Below are 18434 nucleotides of genomic sequence, written 5' to 3'. Positions count from 1 at the left end.
ATAAGACTGTCAAGGTTTTGGGACATAGATAATGGATGAGATTTCTCACACTAGCCCTGTCCGCAACTACGCATTGCAAACATTTCAATGCACAACTATTATCCCCACAAAATATCCTGGAGCGGGGAGGAACACTGAGGAAATCACATCATAACCATTTGGCCTAGTGAAAATATTGACTGGGACTAGTCCTAGCTTTGTCACTGGCCTACTCGGTGACTGTGGGCAAGTCATTTCACCTCTGTGTCTCAGTTTCCCATCTGTAAAAAATGGAGATACTGATGTAAGTTCTTTGAGATCTACTGATGAAAAGCACTATATAAAGCTAGGCCTTTGATTATTACATAGCTACAGTACCTTATCAACTGCAAACCTAGGTAAAACTACAACTACCCAAAGGGCCACTAACAAACATTTTTTGGTTTAAAAAAAAAAAAACTAGGATATTAAGTGGCAAAAAAAAAAAAACCCATGAACCCAGAGTTAAGGTTGCCTGGTGGTAGCTCAGGCCCTTCTAGAAGAAGTTCAGAAAAACTTAACTTCTGAAAAACAAGAAATACAGAATTAAGGTAAACAATGCAACTTTAACTGTGCCCATATCAGAAACACTCCTGCACTGGGTACGGGGTGGGTGGGAGGGAAGGGACCACCTACTGACATGACTGGAACAATGCCCCATAATGCCCATAACACACACATACCTGCACTCTGCCTTGTCACTGTAATGAATAGATGTTACTTGCCCTTGCCCTACACTCAAACTCAGACTACTCCCCAGACAGAATACCATGCTTTAACAACCACTTCATATCCTTCCACAACCCATTGACACCTGCACATACCACCCAAACCCCATCGTTATATCCACCAGCTCCTCTCATATCCCATCTGATGGCAACACCCATGGCAAGAAGACCCTAGAGCTCTGCTACTGACACAACCAACCAAATTCTGTATTAAAGTGATGCAGAGTACAACCTCAAGGTACATGTGTATCTTTCCTTTGACAATATACATGGGGGAGCGGGGGATGGACACAGATCCAGTTCTCCTCATATCACAACTTATTCTTCCACCCTTCAATATAGCTATACTTAACAGTGAATTTAGATGTAGTCCATGCAGATAATTCCCAGGGGACTATTGTCAGCTCCAGGTGGCAGAGTTAAGGCTGTGCAAGCATTTACCTTAACTCTTATTTCCTGGCTTTCTGAAATTTATTTTGCTGAACTTGACATTCTGGAAGTGCATGAGCTATCAGCTGGGCAACCTTAACTCTGCATTAATGAAGTTTTATGCCATTTAATCATTCTAAAAGTTTTTTCTGATCATATTGTAACAAAGATATCAGGAAACAACACAGCAACCATATTACAGGAACAGATCCATGCTTTTAAAAAAAAATAGCTCTAATTATTTCAGTAATAAATGCTACAAGACTGCAAGCAACCTCAAACAATTAAACTTAAACTTAAGTTAAGCTTAAATGTACCTCTGCAAGTCACTTTAACAGGTCAGCTCTACTTTAAGCTCTTTACCAAGCTTCCCAACTTCCCTTCCTCAAATTAAAAATACATAAAAGAACTCAGTTCCTGCTCTCTTCTAAAGGTCAGGTTCTCAGATATATTTGGCCCCGGCAGGTAATTTAGGATGTATTAATTATTTGTCTCAAAGCGAAGAGACTGAGTGTTGTGAACACTTCCACAGAGAACAAGATTATAAAAACAGACAGACACTTAACTACTGAATGAGAACAAGTTGTACCTTTCTATATATCCTGTAGATGTTCCTACCAGACCATCAAGTCTTTCCTGAAGGGCTGCAAGAATCTGAGGATTTTGCATCATCTGCACAGTCAGCTGCCGAGCTAAGTAAAACCAAGAAGAGGAGAGGTTTTGCAAATGCATTATGCTAAATCTTGTAGCCAACCTGGAAATAAACTTATTTTAGTATCTTATTAAAAATGTTAGTGAAGATCCATCTTATGCTGATCATTTTGAAAGACAGCTGAGCATTTGGAAAATCTAAAAGTTGACCATTTTAGAAAAAGGAAGACAAAGCTCTGAGATTCTTATTTTATGAAAAGTTGACCCAGTCATTAGAAGTTCTTGCTGAAAACACAGGTTTACAAGGGGTCACCAAAAATGTTTGTCTTTAAAAAAGCATTTTTTGTCTAACATTTCAAATGAAATGATAAAAAGAAATGCAAGATACTGAGATTTGTACTTTTTGCTTTGGGCAGAGGCAGGGACTGTGCAATAAGTCAATATTCTTCCAAAAAAACAACAGTTTCTGTACAACTATCAAAACTCTAATTGGATTCAGTTAGCTGCCCTACAAGCCTCTAATTTAGACAAGATTTCACTGAAAAATACTAGTGAAAATAAGGCATAAGTGACTTAGTAAGCAGAAAAATTTAATGTGCAGTTGGAACAAGCGGTCATACCAGACCAGACCAGCGATTCATCTAATCGCATATTTTATAGCTTAAAAAATAAAATAAGAGTAACTTCGCCAGTGGAGACCCTTCTTCCTAACCTCCATCATACCTTGAATCAGGGAAGTTTATATCCTATACAATTTGTCTTGTCAAATGTAATTGTAAGTGTTCTCATTATCCATATTAATATTCATCTTTTAACTCTTACCAAGCTCTTGGCCTCAATGTCCTGTGGCAATGAATTCCACATATTTATTATTCCTAAATGCGCAAGATTTCCCTTTTACCTACCTACACCCCTCCTATTTTTGTGCTCTAAATTAAACAAAGTCTCAATCTTTTTAATCTCCCCCAGAAGTGAACACAATACTTCAGATGAGGTCGTACTATCTTTGCATGAAATTGCAAATTATTTTCTGTCCAATACTTAATGCATTCTAAAATTGTTCACTGTTTTGACTGCATTTATATATTGAGCAGAGATTTTCAGAGAGCTATGCACAACAGCAGTTCAGTCCCTTTCTTGAGTGATTGCAATTTAGATGCCAGTAACATGCAGAAGTAGTTCAAGTTACTTCTCCAAAGGGGATTACCCTGCATTTGTCAACAATGACTGGTTTGCCATTGAACTGTTCATTCAGACAACTTTCTTAGATCTTTCTAGTTCTTCCATCTTCTCTAGACTTAAAATATATGTAATTGAAACATATGCAATTTTATCACATTAATATATTAAACACCAGTTCTAGTACAGTATTTTAGGGCACTCAACTGACAGTCTTTTACCATGTTGAAAAGTGATCATTTATTCCTACTCTTAAAACTTTTTAATCCCTGAGAGAACTTCCAACTCTCATCCAAGACTACTTGGTTTCCTTAATAGTATTCAGTGAAAAACTTTCCAACAGGCTCTTGAAATTCCAAATAAATTATATCAAACAGGTCTCTTTTACACTCACTATTTTGTTTACATGGAAAGTCCAATAGGATGAGAAAAGCATAATTTTATTCTATTGTAGTTCTGCTGGCCAGTCCTTAGGATATATTCATCTGGGTATTTTAGAACTTCAATTATTTCAGCCAAGTTTGCCTAGTACTGAACTTCCCTGCAACATATGCTACCCCAGTCTTCAGCTATAATAGCTGATTTTTACTTTGAATTGTGTATCATGCAAATGTACTACTAACTAGATCATAGAATATCAGAGTTGGAAGGGATCTCAGGAGGTCACCTAGTCCAACCCCCTGCTCAAAGCAGGACCAGTCCCCAATGTTTGCCCCAGATCCCTAAATGGCCCCCTCAAGGATTGAACTCACAATCTTGGGTTTAGCAGGCCAATGCTCAAACCACTGAGCTATCCCTCCCTCCCAATATAGATATAAATGGGTATGCTGGGTTTCTAATTTTTTTTTTTTGGACCAATTTTAGGTATTTGTGGGTTTCTAATAATAGTGACTGAATCGTTTTGAAGCTGAATGGTTGTCTATGAAATTAAGCTAAGTGAGCAGTAAAGTTCATTTGAAAGTACTGACAGAAGCACTGACTGGTCAATGACTGGTTCACAGGGATAACGTTTCGTGAACTGCTGCTGTTCATGATTAAAAAAGAATAAGCAGACAAGCATGAAGTGAATGATCATTAAAAATCCCTTTGAATGAGCAATACTCTTCAGGTTTCAGAATTTAAAAAGCATTAAAAAAAAAAATCATGTTTTATCATCATTTGCATTCAGTTTAAATTGAGACGTGAAATCCCTTTAGCATTTCTTTCGATTTAAACATGTTACAGTGTTACCTTTACTGTTCGCATCCTCGCCAGTTTCTTCTTCTTCCACCTCTTCAACATCTTCCATATCCTGTTGGTCAAGTTCAGCCTGTTCTTTGCTAGTAGAAACATTCAATTCAAGAGTTGAGGGTTTGTTTTGTTTTTTTCTTTTAAGCTAAAGGACTTATTTACCAATACAACTTGTCCTGAAAAAGCTGCAGTTACAGATATTGTATTAGTTCCCAGTGTGACAACTAAACTGATGTATTCTGTTTTGTGGTTAAGTATTTGATTTTTTTTTTAAACTTTTGTAACTTCTTTCCACTGGTAAATTTGACCAAAATAGTAAAATTCAAATTAGAAACTTTCCACAACAACAATTTCACTTTTACTATCCTAATGAACAAATAATAAATTTAGTGGTTTGCATACAAGACTAGGAATCAAGAATCAGAGTTCTAATCCTATCCTGGGGAGAAATGCCCTCTGAACTTGGTCAAATCATTTAAACCTCTACCTCTGTCCCAGCATTTCTCCCTCTGTAAAACGAGACTAACGCCACAGCACTATTAAATCACTGAAACTGTTTTGTACCCAATGACATAAGTTTCACCCGTATCCTGTTTAAAGTAAGATTTTGCAACACTTTAAATCTACAATATCACTTTTGTAGTATGTTTAGTAACTGACAATATGTTTGGAGGAAGCAGACTGACTACATTTTGGCTTAGAACCACTGACAAAAAGAGACAGGGAAAAGAAATGTAATGTTTAACATGACAGTGGAACAGGTGATACTGCTAGTTTTAGTAATTTAGTACATTAGTTGAATTTTATTTTGTAGTTAACTAGAACATTGTTAGTTTACATTTTGCTTAATAGCTACTGCAGTTAAAATCCTAAGTGAGCACATAATAAAACGAACATGAATCCGTTTGCATATTTGCTCATTTTACACCAACCTAATATATACACCTTAAAGAGAAAAAGTTACTTAGAGATCACAGCAAGTACAGGATTAATAAATACATGGTGAGACAGTTTTAGTCAAAGTCAATGTCCAAAAGAGTATACTTACTTGTCAATGTCTGCCATGTTCTCAGACCTCAGACAGCCTTAAAAAACCCCAAAAACATTAGTGTTAGATTTTATGTACAGAGACTATGTACACCAAATACATATATTAAAAATGAAGTTTAGGAACTGCATAAGACATACTATCATAGTTTTCAAAGCTTATCAGTAGTTTACAAAATAGTTACTATGCTGACGTCACAGAAGTACCCATTTGTTAGGAGTGCACATTGCACGGATTCACAATAGACTGGCAGGGACTTCAAGCTACCAACTCCAGCTCCCTGTGCTATGACAGGCCTTGTCTACACTAAGGCCTTTTCTACACTACGAAATTAGGTTGATTTTATAGAAATTGATTTTTAGAAACCGATTTTATACAGTTGATTGCGTATGTCCACACTAAGCGCATTAAGTCGGTGGAGTGCGTCCTCACTACTGTGGCTAGCATCAATTTACAGAGCGGTGCATTGTGGGTAGCTTTCCCTCAGTTCCCGCAGTCTTTGCTGCCCATTGGAATTATGGGTTAAGCTCCCAATGCCTGATAGGGCAAAAACATTGTCGCAGGTGGTTTTGGGTACATGTCGTATCCCTCCCTCCCTCCCTCCTTCCGTGAAAGCAAAGGCAGACAATTGTTTCATGCCTTTTTTCCTGGGTTACCGGTGCAGACACCATACGACACACAGCAAGCATGGAGCCCACTCAGCTCACCGTCACCGTACGTCTCCTGGGTCCCGCTGGCAGATGCGGTACTGCATTGCTACACAGCAGCAGCTCCTTGCCTTCACGGCAGATGGTGCAGTAGGACCGATAGCCATCGTACATCTCCTGGGTGCTCTTGGCAGACCTCGGTGAGGTCAACCAGGGGCCCCTGGACAAACATGGCTATCCTCCTCTTAGAGCACTGAATGGGAGTCAGAAACTCCAGGTCATTCTCTTCTTTAAGTTTTGTCTCATGGAGATTCAATGCTGCTTGGAATATCATGCAAGCTGGAGGCTTCTGCCTCAGGCTGCTCTCCCAGCCGGCAGCACTGCACGGTTGCACCTACCCCAGCCTACCCCTTGCTCACATTGCTCATGAAGCCTGGGCAGTAGTAAGGAGCAGTCCAACTATATGCTGAGCAAGTGCAGAATGGTGGTAGAATGTGCCTTTGGACATTTAAAAGCTCACTAGCACTGTTTGCTGACTAGGTCAGACCTCAGCACAACCAACATTCCCACTGTTATTGCTACTTGCTGTGTGCTCCATAATATCTGTGAGAGTAAGGGGGAGACATTTATGGCAGGGTGGGAAGTTGAGGCAAATCGCCTGGCGTCCGATTTTGAGCAGCCAGACACCAGGGCAATTAGAAGAGCACAGCTAGGCACGCTGCGCATCAGAGAGGCTTTGAAAACTAGTTTCATGACTGGCCAGGCTACAGTGTGACAGTTGTGTGTGTTTCTCCTTGCTGCAAACTTGCCCCCTTTGTTTATTTTAATTTCCCGTAAACTAACCGCCATCCCCCTTCGAAATAAAGTAACTACTGTCTTGAAACCAGGCATTTTTATTTTTTTTTAAATTAATAGAGATAACGGACAAGGTAGCCCGGGTGGGGTGGGGGGAGGAAGGAAGGACAAGGCCACATTGCTTATTGTAGCCACACTAAAAATCAAAGCTGTTTGAATGACAGCCTTCTGTTGCTTGGGCCATCCTCTGGAGTGGAGTGGCTGGGTGCCTGGAGCCTTCCCCCCCCCCCCCCGGCGTTCTTGGGCATCTGGGTGAGGTGGATTTGGAACATGGGGTGGAGGGTAGGCGGTTATACAGTGGATGAAGCGGGGGTCTGTGCTCGTTAGCTTTCCCGCAGCTCCAACAGACACTTCATCGTGTCAGTTTCCTCCCCCATTAGCCTCAGCATCGCGTCCTGCCTCCGCTCTTCGCACTCACTAATTCTTTCCTGGTCTCTGCCACTGAATGCCTCCATGCATTAAGCTGTACCCTATTAGTGCGGGAGGACTGTATCAGCTCGGAAAACATGCAACTGCGAGTACATTTTTTCCCGCCTTCTAATCTGCGATAAAATCAGGGACAGAGATGATAGGGGGAGTGTAGAAACATTCTATGCTCTACGATTCTGCGGGGGGGACTGTATGGTCATCTGTGCTGCTGAGTTCGCTACACTGAACAAACAGGAAATGAAATTCAAAAATTTGTGGGGCTTTTCCTGTCTACCTGGCTAGTGGATTGGAGTTCAAAGTGCTGTCCAAGGCAGTCACAATGGAGCACTCTGGGATAGCTCCTGGAGGCCAATCCTGTCGATTTGCACCCGCACTACCCCAAATTCGACCCAGCAAGGTCGATTTTAGCACTACTCCCCTCATCGGGGAGGGGTACAGAAGTCAATTTTAAGAACTCTTTAGGTCAATGGAACAGGGTTGGTTGAGTGGACCCAGTCATTTTTAAATTGACCTAACACAGCTAAATTTGACCTAACCCAAAGTGTAGACCAGGCCTAAGCCAAGATCACCCTTGACAGGTGTTTGTCCAACCTGTTCTTAACCTCCAGTGATGGGGATTTCCCTGCCTCCCTTGGAAGACTATTTTAGTCTTTCATTACCTTTTAGACAGTTTTTCCTAATATTAACCTAAATCTTCCTTGCTGCAGATTAAACCCATTGCTACTTTACATACTTTTAGTGGATATGGAGAATAACTGATCACCGTCCTCTTTATAACAGCTCTACATATTTGAATACTACGATCAGGTCTCCCTTAAGTCTTGTTTTTTCAAAACTAGCCATGTCCCTTTAAAAAAAAAAAAAAAAAAAGCAGCTTTTCCATGTGTCAGGTTGTCTCAACTTTTCATAATTTTTGTTGCGCTCATCTGGACTCTCTCCAGTTTGTCCATATCTCTCCTAATGTGTGGCACCCATAACTGGACACAGTAATCCAAGCTAAGGCCTCACCAGTGCCAAGAACAGGACAGTTACCTCCCATGTCTTACCTATGACAGTTCTGTTAATATACCTTAGAATGACAGTCTTTTTTGCAGCTGTATCAATTGTTGACAAACTCAATTTGTGACCCACTATGACCCCCGATCCTTTTCAGCAGTACTACCACCTAGCCAGTTATTCCGCATTTTATAGTTGTGCATTGGATTTTTAAATTTTCAAGCGATCACTCTGCACTTGCCTTTACTGAATTTCATCTTGCTAAATTCAGACCAACGCAGCAATTTGTCAAGGTCATTTTGAATTCTAATCCTCTCCTCCGAAGTGCTTGCTGTAACCCCTCCCAACGTAGTGTTCTCGGCAAATTTTATATGCATACTTGCCACTTCAAGTCGTCACTATTTTCATTAAATTCCACCAGACCCTGCAGGACCCCACTAGACAACCTCCCAGTTCAACAGTAAACCATTAATAACTACTCCGAGTACGGTCTTTCAACCAGTTGTGCACCCACCTTATACTAATTTAATCTAGACCACCATTTCCCTAGCTTGCTTTTGAAAATGTCACGTGGGACTGTCAAATGCCTCACTTTACCCAAAAAAAAAAAACAAAACAAAAAAACCACACCCAAGACATCACATTAGGCCAGTAACCCTGTCAAATAAGGAAATTGGGTTGGTATGGTTTGTTCTTGACAACTTCCATGCTGGCTATTCCTTATAACCCTATTATTCTCCAGGCACTTACAAATTGATTAATATTTGTTACAGGTTATCTAAGTTAAATTGACTTGTCTATAACTCCCCAGGTCCTCTTTATTCACCTTTATAAAAGACAGATACTATGTTTTTCCTTCTCCAGTCTTCCAGAACCTCAACCATCCTGCAGAAGTTCTCAAAGATAATTGCTAACAGTTCTGAGACTGCTTCAGCTAGGTCCTTGAGCATTCTAGGGTGAATTACATCAGATCCTGCCAACTTGAACACATCTAACTCATCTAAATATTCTTCAATCTGTTCTCTCCCTATTTTGGTTTGCATTCCTTTCCCCTGGCGGTTAACTACCTCATCAGCATTAACCTTTTTAGTGTAGACTAAAGCAAATTAAGCATAACACCTCAGCTTTCTTGATGTCATCAGTTATTAGATCTCCTTTCCCACTAAGTAGGAGACCTTCACTTTTCTTCATCTTTCTCTTGCTAATGTAAAGAATCTCTTATTGCCTTCTATGTCCCTTGCTAGGTGTAATTAACCTTCTGCCTGGGCCTTTCTAATTTTGTCCCTACATGCTTGGGTTATTCTTTTATACGCCTTGTAAGAATGTTTTTGTATATGAAAGATTATAAATGGTCTTGTGCTTTAGAATAAGTTATACTTTATACCTTTACACTTGGTTAACCATGTATTCGATATGGAGTCTAAAATTCAAAATGGCGTGCCTGCCAAACAGCTCGACTCCATCTTTGTTTAACTTCTTGTTGAAGTTTTCACGCCCTTTTGGAACTCTAGCAAGAAAGGCAGCCAACAGTCAGCACAGAACTGGTTCAAACAGGTTCCAGCAGGGAAACTGCCAGTTTTACCTCAGAACTTTGGCACACTTGTGCCTATATAAACTCTGAGCGTCCGCTGCCTAGTTGCTGTCCATCCTAGCAGCAGCCACAGTACCGTTGTATTTGCATGGCTACGGGGACAGGAAGATCAAAAGACCAGCATCTGAAGACATCAGCATTAAGAACTGTGACTGTGCTTACCAATCTCTGAACTCCACATCATTTTCAGAGAAAGGTACAGAGGTCCTGTTGATCATTCACCCTTGGGTGATGGCAGAACCAGGCCTCTCTTAAGAAGCAGTCAAGACCCAAGGTCCATCAGTTGCCTGTGACAATAGTGTCGTACCATCTACTGCCTATCAACACCTAGAAATGGTGCAGTATCTGGAGTATTTTTGTTTTAGGTTTGTTTATTGCCAAGGTGTCTGTTTGGTTGGACCTGGATTTTAAATCCAAATGGTCAAACCACATCTCACTGTTTCTGTTTTAAATAAAAGCTATCATCTGTTTACTTTATTCTTCTCTCTTCTTTATTCATTTGCATCACGGGATAGGGAGGTACACTATCTTTCCCTTCTAACCCCCAGATGATAGATACTGGATAAGGTCCAAAATACTGCTAACTGGCTGCAAGGTATAGCTGGCCTACACTATCCTCACCAACATAGTTAACATTGCATTAGTCACTAAACTATGTTTCCACTCTTTGTATGATTCCTTTTTAATTTTCAGCAGGATGGATAAAAATCAAGGAATTTTTTTTTTAAAAAAATTAATCTGTTTTTGATTTAAATCAGATTTTTTGGTAGTTTTTTTTTTTTTATCAAAAAGCATTTTATCTATAGTTTTAATTAAGATACATCTTTGAGCCATAATGTCTGATCATGGAATAGGGATGATAAATTCTAATTCTATAGTATGAAACAATATATTCATGTAATGTTTAAGAGAAGCTTTGTAAATGAGTTCCAATAGTTCATGGATTAGGGACCCAATTTTATGGGGTTCCAGAGGCTTCGGTATAGATTTAGGTTAATCTTTTTATCTACCCAATGGGACTCAGTGCTCAGTCTAGAAGATACCATTAGAGATGCTTAGTTTTGCAATTCGCCAACTGTGGATTTGCGTCTCCAGAGATAACAGCAAAAATGTTTTTAAATAAACATACAGAGAGGTGAGAAACAACAGACCTCAACCCTACTGTCCCTCTGCAAATTTGTGTACAGAGTCAATCCCTGACCTCTCTCTAAAAGTGCAAAGTTTCAAAAAGTTCAATGAATAGAAGATTGTTGGGGGTGGAAATAGATCTGGACAAGGAGAAGAAGTCTGGAGATAAATCTGAGAAGGGAGGGACAGGCAGTAGAAACAAAAGTGAAACTGTTTGAGCAGCACATTCCAGAAGTCTTAAGGTCTTTCTGAATGTAGCGTAGCCTTCATTGGATTTGAGATCTACCATACCATTTTATCATTAGAAGGGAAAACCTATAATGGCAGCAGGCCTTAAAAGAGACCCAGTCTGGGAATATTTTAATGAAGTTCCTCTACCTGTGGGTAAGATAGGCATGCATGCAAAATACGAACAGCATAACAAAGAAATGCAAGGCATAGTTGCTTGAATGAAACATCATGAGAAGTGTTCCTTCTATGGCGGAAGCTGCATTGAAGATGATGAAAGGAACATGTCTGAACATGCAGGTTGGTAAATGTTTTTATTTCATACTTCTTTCTTAAGGACTGCCTGTCTTTCTTCTGGACTATTTTTGAATTCTCATGTTTGAGCAAAAAATATAGTTGTTACTCTATGGTACTATCATTTTAGATGCAGTTGTGATTAAAAAAAATAAATAGCTGAAATAGGCCAATTATCCTTTTACAATTTCACCTTTAAAGTAATACTGAGTATCAGTGAATGCAACGAGTAATACTAAATGAGCAGTATGGTAATAATAATTAAATAACTGCATTGACTTATTTTGTGTAGGAGAATCCATCCTCAACATACAGGATTCTGAATACCATCCACCTGTTTGGTAGGCAGAGAATGGGGGGGGGAAGGGGGGCCACGCATGGTGGGCTCCACGAGCTGCCCTTTTAACTGTAAATGAGACACATGTGGCTTGCAATCCATGGTTTGGCCACCCCCATTCTATTCCCTACAGCAAGGTCAAAGATTTTAGTTTAAAAACAACAAAAACTTTTGTTACGATGATGAAATGGGCCGCCATGACTGTTCCAGTAAGACAAGGACAATATGTTCACTTTTAGGACAGGCATAAGAATCTAGTCAACTTGAGTTTACACTAATTTAGCCAACTACAAATATGAAAATTACGTGAACAAAGTTTTGGCCAAGTCATTAAACTCTAATATTAAAGTAGTCAGTAAAAAGATAACACTTTGTCCAAATGGTAGAGTTGAGGTTCATCGGAACCCCATATATTTCATCAAGTGTCCCACAACTTCCCACTGAATTGCATCCAATGAATGTGACCTCTGAAATATGTTCATTTTGAAATTAAAGCCAATTTAGAGGTTAGAAACGTATATTCTGTAACAGTAAATCTATGTTAAAAAACTAGGAACTCACTTTACTCTGACTGATTGTGACCTCAGTTTCTCTTCAGCAATGGAAACTAACCTGCTGCAAGGTTACCATTCACTCAAGAATCAACATCTATCAAAACACACATGCGCACACTTCATTGTGTGTGGGAATAAAAAATGATATGCAAAACTAAAAAAAAAGGTTTATCTGGGTGGAAATAGAAGGGTACAAGTGTAAAGGTCCTGGAAAGACATTCTCCATAGGAGCAATTTACTTATGGGCAGTAGAAGGGTCATGGAGAAGAAACAAGAGCTGATAGATGAGGTAGAGGTAGGATAGATTACGGAACTGAATTAGGAAAGCCAACTCTGACATCAGGGGTGTTATTAATACTCAAAAGTTCATGAGGTATGCTGCTGCTTTGCTTTGGAGACAAGTAGTCACAGTTGCCCCTAACCTGACTTCACATGCAAGCAAGGCGGCTCAGTGGCCCCTTCCTCCAGTTGTGCAACTGCTGTTGCTTCAGAGTAACAGTTTTCCGCACTGAAGTGTATTTTGCCTGCAAACACATTCAATCCATAAATTCACAAGTCTGATTGGTTTTATTTTAAAGGAATCTAAAAATCAAGAAGATTTTAGAAAGAGGATATGATCTCAACATCAAATTTAATGAAACAATTGAGACAGTTTTCAATTACACTTGAAACACTGGTAAGTTTTGGTTTTGGTACTTTAATAGTGGCCGAAAAACATTTTTAACCAAAAACGGTACTGAAGTCATTAACATACATTTGACTAAATTAGTAGATTAAAATGTGAGTTCATGCTAAATGAGCACGATGCTAGAAATATTAAAGTCTCACAGCAAAGAAAAATATGTTACATAACCAAAGTATGGAAGTGCCAAATGCAGCTCCATAGTTATGGCTGAATTCTGTTTTGCATTTAAAGCATAGATTCACTCTGTATTATAAAAACATGGGATTATCCTCCAGAAGTTTATAGTTCTTATGCTTTGAGTACAGAAGGATTTGTTAGTTTTCAGCAAATTCAATTTATTAGTTTGAGTAAAAAAACTAAAAGTTGTGTCTCATTAAATAATATCTGCATCAGTCTTTTTCCTGAATCATCTTAAAAGGAGTGCAGGCTTTATATTTTCCATATTATTAAAATCAGTGAAATCTTATGTATAGTCTACAAACATAACTCATCAGATATAATCAAAATTATTAATTTTTTGTGTCCAATTGTTCTATTATATACACTTACAAAAAGAGTTAGGTCAGTAGCTCAGGTAATTAAAATAGGTCCACTGAGATCAGAGGACAGAACCAAACACCGTCCTCTACAGCTAATCTGCATGTAACAACTCTATTTGTTGTAATGAGTTAGCAGTAAGACTGGAGATATGTCAAGAGTTTCAATGGCAGGTCAGAGATCAGTTGAGCTCCTTAAAGTCCATGGCCGTGTGCTAGCTTTGGACATCAGCATCTTAGCCCTGGTCTACACTACGGGTTTAGGTCAGATTTAGCCCTGCACCTGTACACACTACAAAGCCATTTTTTGCTACTTTAAGGGCTCTTAAACCCCGTTTCTGTACTCCCCCCCCACGAGTAGATTAGAGCTGAAATCGAGCTTGCTGGGTCCAATTTGAGGTAGTGTGGACGCAATTCGACGGTACTGACCTCCGGGAGCTATCCCAGAGTGCTCCATTGTGACTGCTCTGGACAGCACTCTCAAATCATATGTACTGGCCAGGTAGACAGGAAAAGCCCCGCAAACTTTTGAATTTCATTTCCTGTTTAGCCAGCTTGGTGAGCTGATCAGCACAGGCGACCAGGCAGTCCCAGAATCGCAAAAGAGCTCCAGCATGGACCAAACGGGAGGTACTGGAGACAAATCCGTGTTATCAGAACTCCGTTCGAAAAGACAAAATGCCAAAATATTTGAAAAAAATCTCCAAGGGCATGAAGGACAGAGGCTGTAACAGGGACCTGCAGAAGGACAGCGTGAAACTTAAGGTGCTCAGGCAAGCCTACCAAAGAACCAGAGAGGCAAACAGCTGCTCTGGGTCAGAGCCCCAGACATGCTGCTTCTATGATGAGCTGCATGCAATTCTAGGGGGTGCCCCTACAACTATCCCAGCCCTGTGCGTGGACTCCGTCAACGGACTCTCCAAAACTGGGATGGAGATTTTGGGGACGGGGAAGATGAGGAGGCGGAGGAGGAGGAGGTTGAACACAGCAAGCAAGTGGAGAAACCGTTTTCCCCGACAGCCAGGAACTGTTTCTCACCCCGGAGACAATACCCTCCCAACCCACCGAAGGCAGGCTCCCGGACCTAGAAGGCGAAGAAGGGACCTCTGGTGAGTGTACCTTTGTAAATATAATACACGGTTTAAAAGCAAGCGCATTTAATGATTAATTTGCCCTGAAGATTTGGGATGCATTCACGGCCAGTACAGCTACTGGAAAAGTCTGTTAATGTGTATGGGGATGGAGCGGAAATCCTCCAGAGACATCTCAATGAAGCTCTCCTGGATGTACTCACAAAGCCTTTGCAAAAGGTTTCTGGGGAGGGCAGCCTTATTCTGTCCTCCATGATAGGACACTTTACCACAACAGGCCAGCAGCACGTAGTGTGGAATATTGCATAAGAAAACATGGCAGCGTATGGTCCTGCTGTTTGCTGGCATTCAAGCAACATCTGTTCTTTACCTTTCTGTGTTATCCTCAGGAGAGGGATATTATGGTCACCTGGTTGAAATAGGGGAATTTCATTCAGGGGACATTCAGAGGTGGCCATGCCTGCTGGGCTGTTTCCCTGTGGCTGAACAGAAGTCATCCCTGCTGTTAGCCACGCGGTGTGGGGAGGGGTGAAGCGATCATCCCAGAGAATTGGGTGTGGGGAGGAAGGGAGGCTTAGTTTGATTTGTACTGCACGTTAACCCGAAAACTGTAGCCCCTCCTTTTAAATGGCCAACCCATTTTAAAGGGCCAACCCAACGGTGCTTGGTATGCAAAATGAGGGTGCTGCTGTTTGAAACCATTTCCACACGTTAGGAAGGTTAAAGAAGCCAAAAGACTGTGGCTTACCAGGTCTGCCTGCAAGCCGAATTCTGCTGCCCGCCGGCCCTACGTGCGTGATCTCTCACACCATACCGGCAGGCCCTCGATATAAGAGGCAAAATGCAACCTTGTAAAGAAAGCACACGTGCTATGTAATGTTAACAGCTTGGTTCACTGTGAAAGAGTTTACCCATTGCTCTCTAAAATGTCTCTTTTTAAAGACTAATCTCCTCCTGGTTGAGGTGCAGAAAAGGCAGCAGGAACACAGCCTGCCGCTGAAGCACCTGTGTAACCAACTGCCCTCCTCTTCAAATTCCATAGCCTCCTCACCCAGACTCCCAAGAAAGCGGTGGGGGGACCTTTGGGCATCCAACCACTCCACCTCAGAGGACTGCCCAAACAGAAAGCTGGCATTCAATAAGGTTTGAAGTGCAGTGTGGCCTTGTCCTTCCGTCCTCCCTTCCTCCCCCACTCCACCTGGTGTTTCCCTCCTCCCCCACCCCTCCCAGGCTACCTTGGCAGTTATCCCCCCATTTGTGTGTCGAATTAATAAAGAATGCATGAATGTGAAACAACGACTTTATTGCCTCTGCAAGCGGTGATCAAAGGGGGGGGGGAAGGGAGGGCGGCTGGCTTATAGGGAAGTAGAGTGAACCAAGGGGGAGGGTTTTCATCAAGAAACAAACAGAACTTTCACACCATAGCCGGGCCAGTCATGAAACTGGTTTTCAAAGCCTCTCTGATGCACAGCGCATCCTGCTGTGCTCTTCTAACTGCCCTGGTGTCGGGCTGCGCATAATCAGCGGCCAGGCAATTTGCCTGAACCTCCCACCCCGCCATAAACGTCTCCCCCTTACTCTCACAGATATTGTGGAGAGCACAGCAAGCAGTAATAACAATGAGAATATTGGTTTTGCTGAGGTCTAACCGAGTAAGTTAACTGCGCCAGCGCGCTTTTTAACGTCCAAAGGCACATTCTACCACCATTCTGCACTTGCTCAGCCTATAGTTGAACAGCTCCTGACTACTGTCCAGGGTGCCTGTGTATGGCTTCATGAGCCAAGGCATTAAGGGGTAGGCTGGGTCCCCGAGGAGAACTATAGGCATTTCAACATCCCCAACAGTTATTTTCTGGTCTGGGAAGTAAGTCCCTTGCTGCAGCCGTTCCCACAGACCAGAGTTCCTAAAGATGCAAGCGTCACGTACCTTTCCCGGCAATCCCTCGTTGATGTTGGTGAAACATCCCTTGTGATCCACCAGTGCTTGCAGCACCACTGAGAAGTACCCCTTCTGGTTTATGTACTGGCTGCCTTGGTGGTCCGGTCCCAAGGTAGGGATATGCGTTCCGACTATTGCCCCACCACAGTTAGGGAATCCCATTGCAGCAAGGCCATCCACTATGACCTGCACATTTCCCAGAGTCACTACCCTTGATAGCAGCAGCTCAGTGATCGCGTTGGCTACTTGCATCACAGCAGCCCCAACAGTATATTTGCCCACTCCAAACTGATTCCCGATTGACTGGTAGCTATCTGGCGTTGCAAGCTTCCAGAGGGCTATCGCCACTTGCTTGTGAACTGTGAGGGCAGCTCTCATCTTGGTATTCATGTGCTTCAGGGCAGGGGAAAGCAAGTCGCAATGTTCCATGAAAGTGCCCTTACGCATGCGAACGTTTCGGAGCCACTGGGAATCATCCCAGACCTGCAACACTATGCTGTCCCACCAGTCTGTGCTTGTTTCCCACGCCTAGAATCGGCGTTCCACAGCATAAGCCTGCCCCAGTAACACCAGGGTGGCCAAATTTCCGGAGCCCGTACTTTGAGAGACGTCTGTATCCATGTCCTCATCACTCTCCTTACTGCGCTGCCGTCGCCTACTCGCCTGTTTTTGCAGGTTCTCATTCTGCATATACTGCACGTGGTGTTTAGAGCTGTCTCAACTGCTGCAGTGATCTGCGCGGGCTCCATGCTTGCCGTGATATGGCACAAGCAGGAGAACAGAGTGGGAGCGGAACCGGCTGGTGGATGACGATTGTTGGCCGTTGCCTTCATGGAGCGAGAGGAGGGGAAAGCAAGGGGCAGGCTGGCAACAGACTGTGCTGCTGTCTGGGAGAGCAGCCTGAGGCAGAATGGCCCCCTCAAGGATTGAACTCACAACCCTGGGTTTAGCAGGCCAATGCTCAAACCACTGAGTTATCCCGCTGCCAAATAGTAATAAGCTTTAAAAATATAAAGCTGCAAAACACTTGGTAGCTAATGGGTTTTAGCAACTATGGTTATGAATGAGGTTACAGAGGATTCAAAACCCCATTATGGCGGGCTCCTCAGATATTTTTGCTCACATCCCCATGCACCAGTGCTTAAGGATTTTGTTTGTGAATTAGGGCTTTTTATTGCCATTTGTTAGATCAGTGAGTGGGAAATGTTATTTGGGGCATGAAAACAGAAGCTAATAGAAGCAACATAGGGTGGGAGAGGGAAAATCTGTAAAAGTGTTGGAATCTTTTCCAAGTCTTCAATTATATGCCACACTTAGTTTGTTATACTAGAACGGTTTTTCATAGCAGAAGGTTGTGTGCCATAATCACCTCAGAATCTCTTAAAATTTTAAGCAAATGAGCCATACTCTGTAATAAAGCTGGAACATGGCCATCATTAGTAGATTAGTGGTGTGCTTTTTACTCTGCCATGGACCTCGTCACTTGACATTTACAATTAATATGTGCATGCTTTTGTTGTGGTTTATTGCTATAGTGGCTTTTCCAGGCTGCAGTAACTGTAACTTACAAAAGTTCAAGACTGCTGCTGGCTACCCTCTCTGATTCTACAAACAGTGAATTGGTTGCTGAAAAAAGGAAAGGTTTCTTTTTAAAAATCAGGTTTAAAAGACTAGTTTCCATGGGAACAGGAATGAACTGCAGCCAGCAGTAGAGGAGTTAGCTACTCAGTGGCTTCAGGCTTGGAGCTGTTGAGTTTTCTGCCTAGGTTTCAAAAGACTTCTTTGAAGAACTTAATTTTGAAGCACTTTTCAACATTTTAAGAGACTTTTAAAAAGCTTTA

At 41.7% G+C, this 18434-nt stretch overlaps 1 protein-coding gene across 6 annotated transcripts in view; it reads right to left on the bottom strand.

Moving 5' to 3' along the window:
• NAP1L1 (nucleosome assembly protein 1 like 1) overlaps positions 1–18434 on the bottom strand; it is a 51962-nt gene that overhangs the window by 27446 nt on the left and 6082 nt on the right. For 3 of the 6 annotated variants that reach the window (XM_073327717.1, XM_073327718.1, XM_073327716.1), the window contains 3 exons: positions 5284–5320; positions 4236–4324; positions 1765–1867 (listed from right to left, as the gene is read on the bottom strand). In XM_073327717.1, coding sequence (XP_073183818.1) covers positions 1765–1867; positions 4236–4324; positions 5284–5300 — 209 coding nt within the window. In that variant the 5' untranslated portion in view covers positions 5301–5320. Of the gene's footprint in view, positions 1–1764; positions 1868–4235; positions 4325–5283; positions 5321–7947; positions 7973–16581; positions 16607–18434 lie in introns of those variants that run through there. The other 3 variants (XM_073327714.1, XM_073327715.1, XM_073327719.1) reach the window with 2 other exon arrangements.

The sequence above is a fragment of the Lepidochelys kempii genome, chromosome 1 (assembly GCF_965140265.1).
Source record: "Lepidochelys kempii isolate rLepKem1 chromosome 1, rLepKem1.hap2, whole genome shotgun sequence".
NCBI classification, from domain to species: Eukaryota; Metazoa; Chordata; order Testudines; family Cheloniidae; genus Lepidochelys; species Lepidochelys kempii.
Note: the sequence above shows the minus strand (reverse complement) of the source record. Positions and strands in the feature narration are given on the sequence as shown.